Source organism: Mytilus galloprovincialis, chromosome 2 (genome assembly GCF_965363235.1).
Source record: "Mytilus galloprovincialis chromosome 2, xbMytGall1.hap1.1, whole genome shotgun sequence".
Lineage (NCBI taxonomy): Eukaryota > Metazoa > Mollusca > Bivalvia > Mytilida > Mytilidae > Mytilus > Mytilus galloprovincialis.
In genome coordinates this window covers 52,303,349-52,318,368 of record NC_134839.1, presented here as the reverse complement: position 1 = coordinate 52,318,368, position 15,020 = coordinate 52,303,349, and the positions used below count along the sequence as shown (strand labels likewise).

The following is a 15,020-nucleotide window of genomic DNA, read 5'->3' as shown; positions in this document are numbered from 1 at the left end:
TGACTAATACGGCTTCTTCTTCGATTCCATTTGTAATCATTATCCCCGCTACCCTTGTTACCGTCAGGGCCGTAACTAGGGTTCTAATTCAGGGGAGGCAGGGATTTGGGGCCGCCGACTGAGTGAGGCCCCAAGAGAGGGGGTGGGGGTGGTAAAATGGCTAAAAATGACCCGTTTCCCTTCAATTTCCTTACTCTAAGAGACATCAGTATTGCTTGAAGTTGGAAACAATTTTTATGCAAAAACAAGCTGAGATTGCTGTTTGGGGTGAGCCAAGGCTCCTTCTTAAATGCTGTTATTTGGCCTATAATTATTAACATTAAATACATTGTGACCATGGATTTTTTTCTCAATATGGCTATAAATGACCCATTTTTCTTCGATTTCCTTACTTTAAGAAATATCAGTAATGCTGGATCCTGGAAGCAATTTTTATGCAAACAATTATTACCTGTATTTAAAGATATTTTTATTAGAAATCAAACTGGTGAGTTAAAAAAAACATATAAAGCAACTAAGATCATGGAACGCAAGATAATTTTTTTTATCGAGGACCTTGAATTTCAATATTGTTGAAAGCTGAACAGACATGTATATAACTAAAAACAGGGACTTTAAATACAGATAAGTATATACTTAGTATAGAAAGTCCCTTCTACAACGAATGGGGGTGAACTACTAAGGCATTAACCATAATGTTATCGTACGATCGGGAGAAGCGGTTAAAACAGCTGATACAGCCGGTAACGAATTCCCGATATCATAAAAGATTCACAATTCAAAGGGAACTTCCTCTGCTTAATTGAGCCCCTAAATAAATGTGAATAGTTAAGTTTTATTCAAAATTGTCGAAAGCAAAGTTTCATATGTGTTTTCGTACGAATACTGAATAACAGACGGACGGCCACAAAAAAAAAAAAAAAAAAAAAAAAAAAAAAATATAATACTGTAACGGTTCACTTTCGATCAAAAATCCGGAAAATGACACATATATCACGTATCATGATAACACTGTTAAAACTGTAAACTTGTGTTGTTTATTATATAAATTCAAGTTCTTGATGTACATAATGTCAAAATTTCATTTTATTACTTCCAAACAAAAATTGGTGTAGAAAATTCAGGGGAGGCCTCCCCTGAACTGCCTCCCCTGCCTCATAGGTAGTTACGGCCCTGACCGTATACGTTTAATTATTTTATAAAACATGCACGTCGTCAGACTACGCTACTCGGATTCCTGCGTCATGGCATTAGTGTGACCCTTTAAAAAGAATTACGTTACCGGAAACGCCTATTTTCGTTTTCAAAATGTAAACACATAGATAGCTATTTTCCTCTAAATCAGAATCATAACTCAGTAACTGGTAAGTTATAAGTGATTCTACAAAAACAGTTTGAAACATTACAATCAACTGATTAAGTCTTACTACAAATCATCGGTACAATGTTAAGCAAAATTACTTTTAAATAGCAAATTCAAAAATAAACTGATACATGTACATTTGTAGATCTATGAAACAATACATATATATATATATATATATATAGTGTACAATGTATGTCTCTGATAATGAACTCTTTTTAATTACAGCATAAAAGTACATGTAGTACATACAATTGATGGGGAAACAAGTAAGTAAATTACTTTGTGGCTGTGGGCGAAAAAATACCCGTTCCAAGACAGGAATATATCATCCGTCAGATGAACCAGAGTTGGATATACAGCAAAAAGGTGATCTGCTTTATTAACTCTAAAATTATCTCTTTCTCTGTCTATCTACATGAAGGAAGGCACAAACAAAGTTTTCAGAAAAGGAGGACATTTAAAAAATCTCTTTTAGAGTGAATCTATGTATGCCTTCCATTATATGACAAAAAAATAATGCTACTCTTTCTTTCATTCTTGATTTATATGTAAATGCTGAAATTTTTTGAACACATTAATTACGGTATCTTTTAATGATTATTATAACACTGTATAACATGTTGCCTCGTGATAGATGTATAATGCAAAGGCCAATGCAGAGACTTCTTGGAGAGGGGGCTTTCAAACCGCACACCCTGTAAAATATACAGCATCACAATCATTAATTAGCAGTGGCAACCATCTTTCACACACTACGTATGCATGTAATATAGTGACCAGGTTTAGTACAAATTAACTCAGTTACAAATGTGTGTTGACCTATTTGACTATTAATAGAATTTCAGTTAATATGCTGACTTATTCGAAGATCATCATCTTTTCTTGCTTATAATTTTTGCTGGAGGAGTTTTTCTCTATTTATTATTGCTGATAATACATGTAGTTTTCAAGATAATAGCGAAACATAAAGAGTTTAACTTAAATTTTGCTTTATTGCTGATAATACATGTAGTTTTCAAATAACCAGGTGAGCTAAAAAATTATTAATTATATATAACATCGTGATGCATAGAAATCTAGCTTTTGACAGCATTTATTCTATAAATGTTGAATTCTAAAATGTATATATACATGTATCTGCAGTTATTGCAAAAGGAATGCAGACGCAAAACAAACAAGACATTTGTGTAAAAGTTATGTTCAGTTCTGAACTTCATGTCTGCAGTGGCAGCACCTTTTTGGAAACTCGTAAAGTAGTAAATCTTAATAATTTTTTACAAAAATCTTCTCCTCTGAAACAACTGGGCCATCATAATCCAAACTTGGCCACAATCATCATTGGGGTATCTAGTTGAAAAAATGTGTGTGCGTGACCCTGCCAACCAACCAAGATGGCCGCCATGGCCATGATGGCTAAAAATAGAACATAGGGGTAAAATGTAGATTTTGGCTTATAACTCTAAAACCAAAGCATTTCGAGCAAATCTGACATGAGTTGAAATAATCTATTAGGTCAAGATCTATCCCTGTAATTTTCAGACAAATCAGACAACCCGTTGTTGGGTTGCTGCCCCTGAATTGGTAATTTTAAGGAAATTTTACAGTTTTTGCTTATTATCTTGAATATTATTATAGATAGAGATAAACTGTATACAGCAATAATGTTCAGCAAAGTAAGATCTACAAATAAGTCAACATGACCAAAATTGTCAGTTAACCCATTAAGGAGTTATTGCCCTTTATAGTCAATTTTTAACCATTTTTCTAAAATTTTAGTAATCTTTTAGAAAATCTTCTCCTCTGAAATTACATTACCAAATTTAACCAAACTTGGCCACAATCATCAATTAGGTATCTAGTTTTAAAAAATGTGTGGCGTGACCCTGCCAACCAACCAAGATGGCCACCATGGCTAAAAATAGAACATAGGTGTGAAATGTAGATTTTGGCTTATATCTCTGAAACCAAAACTGAGCAAATCTGACTGGGGATAAATTGTTTATCAGGTCAAGATCTATCTGCCCTGAAATTTTCAGACAAAACAGACAACCTGTTGTTGGGTTGCTTCCCCAGAATTAGTAATTTTAAGGAAATTTTGCAGTTTTTGGTTATTATCTTGAATATTATAATAGATAGAGATAAACTGTAAACAGCAATAATGTTCAGCAAAGTAAGATCTACAAATAAGTTACATGACCAAAATTGTCAGTTTACCCCTTAAGGAGTTATTGCCCTTTATAGTAATTTTTTAACAATTTTCATAAATTTTTGTAAGTTTTTTTTTTAATTTTTAGAATATATTTTCCACTGTAATTACTGGGCCAAGTTCATTATAGATAGAGATAATTGTAGCAAGAAGAATGTCCAGTAAAGTAAGATCTACAAACACATCATGATCACAAAAACACAATTTTGTCATGAATTTATCTGTGTCCATTGTTTAATATGCACATAGACCAAGGTGAGCGACACAGGCTCTTGAGAGCCTCTATTTTTATTAATCTTATAATGTTTTATTGCAACATAGACTAAAACTTATTATCAACGGTTGTCTGATTTTCGTTAGTTTTAATAGACCTCGTTTCACGTTTCCACAGTTACACATAGTCGTCGTTTTCAGAGTGCTCCAAAACCTGCTCTGGCTCTTCAAATCAGTCGAAAAGAAGTTTGTTTATTAACAAATTTGTTGTTTTTCATTTTCGAACGTTCAATGTGAAACAGAAATTAACGTACGTACATGTAATTAAATGAGTGCAGTTCATCAAAATTGCGCATAATTGTGCATAAATATTTTCCTTTAATATATATATTACATATAGTGACGTCTTTCATTAAAAATCTGAAATAAGACCGGCAAAATAGCAAAACACTATATAAATTGCAATTTGCCAGAGCCGGCAAAATACGTCAAGGAGGATATTTTATATGAGCCGGTAAAATAGCACATAAGAGGCTATTTTGCCGGAGCCGTCGAAATAGCCACTGCCTATCAAACATAGCTGTCCTAGTTTTATGTGTCCTGTTTTTAAATCTTCCCTGACCTGCATGATGAAGGCATCTACTAGTATCCCGTCGAAGGTGAAATGAAGGATACCACAGATACGGTTTCGTCAGCCTCATGTCTTGAATTACAACAGCGCATGCATACGGAGTATACTTATATCTTCAATTTGAAAAGATATTCGAGATCTTGCGTTTCTTAGCATGCTTTCCTTGAAAGAGGATTGGTGTTTACTAGCTGGTATGGCTAAGAAGGGTTCCGAGTGGTTAATTCAGTGAAGTGATCATTTTGAATTATTTTTTGAATTACGATGCACTCAGAGTGGAAAATGGTGGATGTTCATATTATTTTTGGTGTGAAAATTGGTCAATCAATTTCGGAATAAGATTTTGTGAGCTTTTCTCATCACTTGGCGTCCGTCGTCCGTCGTCGTTAACTTTTACAAAAATCTTCTCCTTTAAAACTGCTGGGCCAAATTTAACCAAACTTGGCCACAATCATCGTTGGGATATCTAGTTAAACAGATGTGTCCGGTGACCCGGCCAACCAACCAAAATGGCCACCATGGCTAAAAATAGAACATAGGGGTAAAATGTAGGTTTTGGCTTATATATCCCTGAAACCAAAGCATTTAGAGCAAATCTGACAAGGGATACAATTGTTTATCAGGTCAAGATCTATCTGCTCTGAAATTTTTAGATGAATTGGACAACCCGTTGTTGGGTTGCTGCACTGAATTGATAATTTTAAGGATATAGCGTCGTCGTCGTCGTCGTTGTCGTCGTAGTCTGAAAACATTTGGTTTTCGCACTATAACTTTAGTATTAGTAAATAGAAATCTATGAAATTTAAACACAAGGTTTATGACCATAAAAGGAAGGTTGGGATTGATTTTGGGAGTTTTGGTCTCAACAGTTTAGGAATTAGAGGCCAAAAAGGGCCCAAATAAGCATTTTTCTTGGTTTTCGCACAATAACTTTTAATTAGTATAAGTAAACAGAAATCTATGAAATTTTAACATAAGGTTTATGATCACAAAATAAAGTTGGGATAGATTTTGGGAGTTTTGGTCACAACAGTTTAGGAATTAGGTGTAATAAAAGGTCCCAAATAAGCATTTTTCTTGGTTTTTGCACAATAACTTTAGTATTAAAAGTCTAAATAAAACAATCAACAAGACACAGGCATGAAAATACGTAGCTTCGTTTCGTGTGTATTTGAGTCTAGACGCCATCTAATTATTTATCGAGTTGACCTCTATAGTCATCCGATGACAATATAAGCGATGTAAACATACATATAGATGTAAATAGATTAAGAAAACACGTGCTGTTGAATTATTCTAGGTCTATTTAATTTCATATTACAAATAAAAAAATAAATGTTTATCATCGTTTTTACCTGTATTATAATGTTGAATTGTGGATCGAATCAGTCAATCAAATGATATACCTTCGTTTCACTTTCAATGTTGACATTCTGTTCCTTTAAATAACTTTACACATACAATTCACGTGTTATCCACCTCAAGCTAAGGTGTTGAATTAAAGTTCACATGCATACGGATTCAATGAGGTCGAGTTATTCACTTGCAAGTGAATAAGTCATAATCAATATTTTTTTGCTTATTTTGACAAAATTGAACCGTATTGGCTACTAAAAAGCAATTATTATTTCACTATTTGTATTTCATTACTGATTGAGCCGAAAAAAAATAATGCATAAGGTTTTTCATATATCTCGTAGCTAACTACGTGCCCCTTTAAGTTTAAGTTCTTAGACCACATTCATTCTGTGTCAGAAACCTATGTTGTGTCAACTATTTATTCACAATCCAAATTCAGAGCTGTATCAATCTTAAATGTTGTGTCCATACTTGCCCCAACTGTTCAGGGTTCGACCTCTGTGGTCGTATAAAGCTGCGCCCTGCGGAGCATCTGGTTGGTTATTATCTTGCATATTATTATAGATAGAGATAAACTGTAGACTGCAATAATGTTCAGCAAAGTAAGATCTACAAAAAAGTCAAACATACCCAAAAATGGTCAGTTGACCCCTTAACGAGTAATTGCCCTTTATAGTCAATTTTTCGTAATTTTTTGTAATCTTTTACAAAAATCTTCTCCTCTGAAACTATACTCAGACAAATTTAACCAAACTTGTCCACAATCATCATTAGGATATTTAGTTTAAAAAATGTGTCCGATGACCCCCCTGTGAACCAAGATGGCTGACATGGCTAAAAATAGTACATGGGGTAAAAAGCAGTTTTTGACTAATCTCAGAAACCAAAGCATTTAGGGCAAATCTGACATGGAAAAAAATTGTTTATCAGGTCAAGATCTATCTGCCCTGAAATTTTGAGATGAATTGGACAACCCGTTGTTGGGTTGCTCCCCATGAATTGGTAATTTTAAGGAAATTTTGTTGTTTTGGTTATTATCTTGAATATATTATAGATAGAGATAAACTGTTAACAGCAATAATGTTCAGCAAAGTCAGATCTACAAAAAAGTCAACATACCCAAAATTGTCAGTTGACCCCTTAACGAGTTATTGCCCTTTATAGTCAATTTTTCGTAAATTTTTGTAATCTTTTACAAAATTCTTCTCTGAAATTACTTAGAAAAATTTAACCAAACTTGTCCACAATCATCATTAGGTTATGTAGTTTAAAAAATGTGTCCGATGACCCCCACCTGTCAACTAAGATGGCCGACATGGCCGACATGGCTAAAAGTAGTACATAAGGTAAAATGCAGTTTTTGACTTAAATCTCAGAAACCAAAGCATTTAGAGCAAATCTGACGACACAAATTTGTTTGTTAGATCAAAATCTATCTGCTCTGCAATTTTCAGACCAATCAGGCAACTCGTTGTTGGGTTGCTGCTCCTGAATTGGTAATTTTAAGACAATTTTGAAGCTTTTGGTTATTATCTCGAATATTTATTATAGAAAGAGACAAACTGTAAAGAGCAAAAATGTACAGCAAAGTGAGACCTACAAATAGATTAACATGATGATAATGGTCAGTTGACCCCTTACGGAGTTATTGCCCTTTATAGTCAATTTTTAACAATTTTCGTAAATTTTGTAAATTTTTACAAAATATGTTGATTACTGAGATAGATGCATAGGTTCATTATAGATATAGATAATTGTAAGCAGCAAGAATGTTCAGTAAAGTAAGATCTACAAACGCATCACCATTACCAAAACACAATTTTGTCATGAATCCATCTGTGTCCTTCGTTTATGATATGCACATAGACCAAGGTGAGCGACACAGGCTCTTTAGAGCCTCTAGTTCAAGTTTTTTTTTAAATCAGAAATTAAAATGTAGGTAAAACACTTCATGAGAAAAATACCAAATTTTGAACAACTTTTGAATATTGATACATGGTAATAAGTACTTCTGTCCAATGTTACTCCGTACCATTTTTCTCACAAACTACATGTATATCAGAGCTAAGAGAGCACTTTAGCAGACTCCCGTCTTGAAAGTCATAGGCACTTTTCCGAGACAAGTGCCTGTGTTGTATTAAGGTATATAAAATGTTTTTCTGAGACAATTGCATGTGTTGAAAGTGCATAACAAAAGTCTGCCCTTACTAACCAAAACGTACTTGCGAAGACTAATGTGTTTCTTTAGTTTGAAGAGGAACACAACCATACATGGATTATGACCATGTTTCCTTTTGTTATCAAGACATTTTTATACGACCGCAAAAATTTTAATTTTTTGGTCGTATATTGCTATCACGTTGGCGTCGCCGTCGTCGTCTGCGTCGTCGTCGTCGTCGTCGTCGTCCGAATACTTTTAGTTTTCGCACTCTAACTTTAGTAAAAGTGAATAGAAATCAATGAAATTTTAACACAAGGTTTATGACCACAAAAGGAAGGTTGGGATTGATTTTTGGAGTTTTGGTTCCAACAGTTTAGGAATTAAGGGCCAAAAAAGGGCCCAAATAAGCATTATTCTTGGTTTTCGCACAATAACTTTAGTATAAGTAAATAGAAATCAATGAAATTTAAACACAAGGTTTATGACCACAAAAGGAAGGTTGGGGTTGATTTTTGGAGTTGAGGTCACAACAGTTTATGAATTAGGGGCCAAAAAGGGGCCCAAATAAGCATTATTTTTGGTTTTTGCACCATAACTTTAGTATAAGTAAATAGAAATCTATGAAATTTAAACACAAGGTTTATGACCATAAAAGGAAGGTTGGGTTTGATTTTGGGAGTTTTGGTCCTAACAGTTTAGGAATAAGGGGCCCAAAGGGTCCAAAATTGAACTTTGTGTGATTTCATCAAAAATTGAATAATTGGGGTTCTTTGATATGCCGAATCTAACTATGTATGTAGATTCTTAATTTTTGGTCCCGTTTTCAAATTGGTATACATTAAGGTCCAAAGGGTCCAAAATTAAACTTAGTTTGATTTTAACAAAAATTGAATCCTTGGGGTTCTTTGATATGCTGAATTTAAAAATGTACTTAGATTTTTAACTATTGGCCTAGTTTTCAAGTTGGTCCAAATGGGGGTCCAAAATTAAACTTTGTTTGATTTCATCAAAAATTGAATAAATGGGTTCTTTGATGTATGCCAAATCTAACTGTGTATGTAGATTCTTAATTTTTGGTCCAGTTTTCAAATTGGTCTACATTAAGGTCCAAAGGGTCCAAAATTAAACTAAGTTTGATTTTAAACAAAAAATAAATTCTTGGGCTTATTTGATATGCGTTATCTAAATATGATACTTTGATTTTTGATAATGGGCCCAGTTTTCAAGTTGGTCCAAATCAGGATTCCATATCAAGTATTGTGCAATAGCAAGAAATTTTCAATTGCACAGTATTGCACAATAGCAATAAATATCTAATTGCACCATATTGTGCAATAGCAATTAATTTTCAATTGGAGTTATCTTTCTTTGTATAGAATAGTAGTTGATAATATATGTTGGAAATTTGCCAGACATGACTATGATGTCATTTTCTATTTTTATTTGCCAATAACTTTATGTAAATAACTTCATTGGAAATTTGCCAATATAAAATGTTGCTGATGAAACTTTTTTTCCTTATCTTATCTAAAATGTTTTTAGATAATGTATGTTGGACATTTGCCAGACATGACTATGATGTCATTTTCTATTTTTATTTGCCAATAACTTTATGTAAATAACTTCATTGGAAATTTGCCAATATAAAATGTTGCTGAATAAGTTTTTTTTATTGTTTTATACAATAAACAATGTATATTCACTTTTACTACCAACCAATCTTTACCATTCAGTGATAACAAGCACTTTATTTTACATTTTTATATTTTATGATGTATTTAAAAGAGTAGTTATTGTTGCAAACTCCATTAGAAATTTGAATTGATATCAGTTTTGGAAAAAGGGAAACGGGGATGTGAAAAAAAAGGGGGGGTTAAATTTTTCTCATTTCAGATTTCATAAATAAAAAGAAAATTTCTTCAAACATTTTTTTGAGAGGATTAATATTCAACAGCATAGTGAATTGCTCCAAGGCAAAAAAAAACTTTTAAGTTCATTAGTCCACATTCATTCTGTGTCAGAAACCTATGCTGTGTCAACTATTTAATTTTAGATTTAAAAAGTTTGAAGAAGAAATCTTTAAATGATTTGTAAAATCTTGACATTTGTTTTGTGTAAAAAAAAAACCCCCATGTAATGTCAAAAATTTGATCACAATCCAAATTCAGAGCTGTATCACGCTTGAATGTTTTGTCCATACTTGCCCCAACTGTTCAGGGTTCGACCTCTGCGGTCGTATAAAGCTGCGCCCTGCGGAGCACCTGGTTTTACTAGTTATAGTAACTACCTAATATCTATGTTACGTTCACCAAATAAATGATTATTCCAGTACTATGCCATAGGCATGGAAACCAAACGAAAAGTAAAGGCAATTTTCTGCATGGTAACAAAAAACATAATATACAAACCGTTCATATATATCAAACTATAATTGTAGGTGCATTATTAAAAGATCAAGATGATGACGTAACAGTTTCAAAAATTGAATTGCATACAACAACCGATTGTGACACGGACAGAATCTCAATACAACTTGCTGAAAAGACATCTAAATCTGTTGGTCTGATAATGGGATACCTAACCTACGGTACCGGATTCCGAGTTGGAGAGAAATATGTAATGACATCGCTACATTTTGTGAAAGACATATGCAGTAAGATCATTTATCATCCTGATAAAACATACTGATATGAGCCAATATACATGATATAGTAGTTTTATTGATATAACCAAGATCAAATGTGGAAGTGAATAAAACAAAAAATTAAGGAGTTGTATGAATGCCAATGAAACAACTCTCGACAAGAGACCAAATACCATTACATAAAGTTTTACATAATTATAAAACCATGATGAAAACACGTTTCATATCGTGAAGAAATAACACAGCAGGCATATGGTTTTACTATAAGAGTCAGTACAATTTAGCTTGAGGATGTTCGCTGAGATATCTGATTCAAAATAACTAGCGTCTAAAAGATTGTTATAGATAGAAAGTATATAAATAAACAGAAAAAAATAAAGGGTTCGTGTGCTTGTTCATGTTGTTTTCAAGATAAAAATTTTCTGCCTTTTTAGTTCCTTTTAATTATCTACGTTCTATCAATTTATAAAAGTCTTTCAAAAAGCTTGTTATTTAGAAACAGATTAGCGAACATTCTTATATTAATATGCACAAATACAATGAACAGTGGAAAAAATAGGTAAGTCTTAAGAATGTTTTGGTACACAAGTTTGCATGACGATGCATTTGCCAATTTTCTAGCTTGTTTGCTCATTGTTTTGAATAGATATAGGAAGGTGTGGTATCAGTGCCAATGAGACAACTCTCTATCCAAGTACAAATTTAACAATTTATAAAAGTAAACCACAATAGGTAAAAGTACGGCCTTCAACACGGGACCTTGGCTCACACCGAACAGCTAGTATATTATTTTTCATGATCGAGAAACAATTAAGAAAAATAGTAAGACGAATTAAGTGACATACTGATATTTGTCACACTTAGAGTAGTTTTAGAAATCAGTTGATTTCAGGCTTCAAAAAAAATGTGAACTATTATTTAGTATGATTGAACTTATCGTTATTACAAATATATGATTAGTAGGTACAAATAATTTCGTTATTTTTGTAGGTTTTGGTGGAATATTCAAAGAATCAAATCTTGAAAGCCCAGATGTTTATATATGTTTTGGTTATACAGATAAGTTCAAGGAAGATAGTCGTATTTTTCATTTTCGTGGACAAATGCAATACGCAAATGAAGAACTGGATGTTGCAATATTGGAACTGACAGAGAGGGATAATAAGTCATTACCTCCAAAGATACCATGCAGCATAGACTCTAACTATGATTGTTTATTTAGTGTACTTGGGCAATCGTATAGCATCCCAAACCAGATCACTGATTACAACATAAAAATATTACAGAAAGATATGAATGTTATCAACAAGGCTCGAGCTTGGAGCTTAGATATGTTTTATGAAAATGGATATATTGGTTTAGATGACCCTAATGTTGAATTATGTTACTGTAAATATCAATTCGGTATGGATGGTTCTCCTGGTATTGTTCCTATATTACAGGAAAAAGGGTTGTCCCCCGAGGAGAGTAAAAGGCAAATTAATTTACAAATAGCTCAAAATGAATGTTCACAAGAGATTCGTCGTGATGATGAATCTCAACGGCACAAAGTGTCAACTTCATTCAAGGAAACGCAAAATGTCAAATATGATGGCCACTCTGATTCAGTGTTAAATATCAATGCACAAAACATGCAAAGTAACGAATCAGACTCTGACAATGAAATAACGTATGTAAAAATGGTCGCCCATCGAAATAATGCGGCGGTTTCTAAATCCAATTTGGATAGGCTTTCCATGCATATCAATCATACTGAAAAGGTCAGATCTGATGATGATCAGAGATGTTGTAGTGTCAATAAAAGCGTTACTTACCAAACCATGCCCCTTAGTGATGATTCGAATAAACCCACATCAAAAGACATTTCAGTCGATTCAAATCAGTTAGAAGTAGTTTCGGTTGATAAATCTCCAAACTTGGATGGTTTCAATCTATGTTTAACACAGCAAGAAAATGATACAGATGATCGAAAAGATAAGGATCCGGTCATTGAAGTTAATTTTCTCGCAGAAGAGCCCAATGTGAATAAAGAATATTTGTCAATCTTATCAGTTGATGATACACACACTGACCATGGAATGAATGATGCAAACGAATGCCCCTCAAATGAACAGTCAGTTCAAAAAAATATACGACCAGATATCAATGATAACAATTATAACAAATTAGCTGATACCGAAAACTTTACAACGAGTAATGACAATTCAGCAACTAAAAGTGCATGTTACAATTTGACCCCTTCAGATTGTTCACGGAAGGATTTTAATGATGATGCAAGATGTAGTGGCAATGACATATATCTGTGTTCGGAGAAAGATTCATTGGAAACAATGGTTAGGGACGAGAAAACTATTGACGTTTCTGTTGAAATGGACAGAAAAGTGCAAAATGATAGGCTTCAGGAATCGTCTAGTATTCAACAAATAGTAGTTGAAGACGAGAATACATTCAAACTGGATGGAACTAACCATCAAGAAAGCCATGTGGATAATGATTATGAATCATCAGATTTGGATGGTAATCAAATTATATTGATTGAAACTGAACAGACTGAAGAGTTAGAAGAAATAAGCTTCAAAGGTCATTGTACATCTGTTGATGAAGAAACATCGGATTCAGAAAAATCTATTTCAAACACAGCTGTTTATGAACCAGTTGTCGTTTTCATGGTATTAAGAGGTTATCCTACTTTTTATTACAAAGATAAAAGGTCAGTTAAAATGGAGGAACTTGTCACAAGTGATAAACTAGTAAACGCTGGTGTTACCATGAAATCTGTTTATGATCATATGAAACAATACCATATTTACCGCGAACTCTGCGCCGATATATTTGTGTCGAAAAAACTGCGAATTGGGCTTGAAAATACACGTGTTGTTTACAACTAAACATATATATAGTATCACAGCTTTCTGTATACAGTCGTATAAATGCGCCAATGATGAATAACTGGTAAAATGTACGAGTGAGCTCTTTAACGGAATTTGCCGGAAACCTACTTCCTGTGCTCCGATACGTTTGAGTTTCAAGTGGGGTATGCTTAGAACATCAAGGCTTACATTCGTGTTATTTCGGTTTTAAGATTACACCCAGGTACAATACGCGCAGTCCAGATGAATTTGAAAGTATAATTATGGCTATCGTTTGCATGCATGTGGCACTCGTTTATTGAATACGGTTGTAATGTAATAAAGAAATAAAGAGATGCAGTATGCTTGCCAATTAGACCACCATCTTTTTATACCAAACGATTATGATGCAAGCAGTTGCATGTCCTTCTACTACATCAAAGATGGGCAAACCCTTATTGTAGTAAAGTCTCCATACTATAACCAAATCAAAACAACACAAAACTAAACGAGACCTCTGATACCCTGGTTCCTACTAAGGTAGACAGCAACATACGACTATTAAGTAGATTACAGGACTGTCTTGGGACAGGTACAGAACACGGCGGGCGAGTCTTGGTAAGTGGTGGAACAATATAATATAGGAACACACTGCAACACTTAGTTGGAAAAGTATTGACTCAAGACGAAATGCGCAATATACCGTTCTGGCAACTTTTATAACCTAGAATAAAGTCTGAATTGATAGACTAGTTCTCAATAAATAGATATAAATTATAAGAATTATTTAATTTAGATAAATACGCCATAATCCTTATAAGAAAACATGCCATTGTCAATGAGCAATCAATGCAAAAAAAATGCAAGTTGATTTGTATTATAGTGTTGTTGTTTTTTTGTTTTTACAAAAGACAACATTCAAGATTTTACTGCGATATATTAAGTTTTTTCTTCTTCAAAGGACCAATAAGTGGATGTGAATCCTAACCGTTATATACGAGCTACAAAAATATCGTAAAGAATTTTTTGTGGTGTTTGAAGAGCTTGTATTTATTTTAAATAAATTTAAGAAAACATAAGCGGAAGAAACCAAGAGGACATTCATAACTCCTAAATGGAAGCGAACTGACATCGGCATTACAAAATTACAAAAAATTACAAAAAACCCTAAAGACGACAAAAAGACAAACAAGTTCCTGAAAAGTTACAAATTAATGTACATAAAATAACTAAAATTGAGCAACACCAAACACTTTGGTGCTCCACTAGCGGCACACGTCATGCAGCTCTTGGAAAGTACACGCATTCGATGCTGTCACAATCGAGGAAAAGAGTACGAAATTTTGGTATCGACAAATGGACATTTATTAATTATCAGTGATCCAAAAATACCCTAGGCGGACCAAATCGGGATGGTGTCTGTTAACTTTCGAAGGGATTACTTTAACTTTATGGCATTTGGAAACTTGGTTCCATAATTTCCCTGAAAGACTTTAACCTTTTTTGTGGGAAATATGATAAGAAGCGTAAACTCCAGAATGTCGTATCAACTTTGAGGTGGTCTGTTCGATATACAGGCGATGCTGAAATGTAG

The 15,020-nt window shown here is 33.5% G+C and overlaps 1 protein-coding gene across 1 annotated transcript; it reads left to right on the top strand.

Annotated features, from left to right (window-relative positions):
• Nucleotides 1–1,277: 1,277 nt before the first annotated feature.
• LOC143063816 (uncharacterized) lies at nt 1,278–14,209 on the top strand. The gene is made up of 4 exons (XM_076236200.1): nt 1,278–1,364; nt 1,592–1,732; nt 10,371–10,586; nt 11,568–14,209. Exons 2-4 carry the CDS (start codon nt 1,621–1,623, stop codon nt 13,463–13,465), a joined length of 2,226 nt encoding a protein of 741 aa, XP_076092315.1. The 5' UTR covers nt 1,278–1,364; nt 1,592–1,620; the 3' UTR covers nt 13,466–14,209.
• The last annotated feature ends 811 nt before the right edge of the window (nt 14,210–15,020 follow it).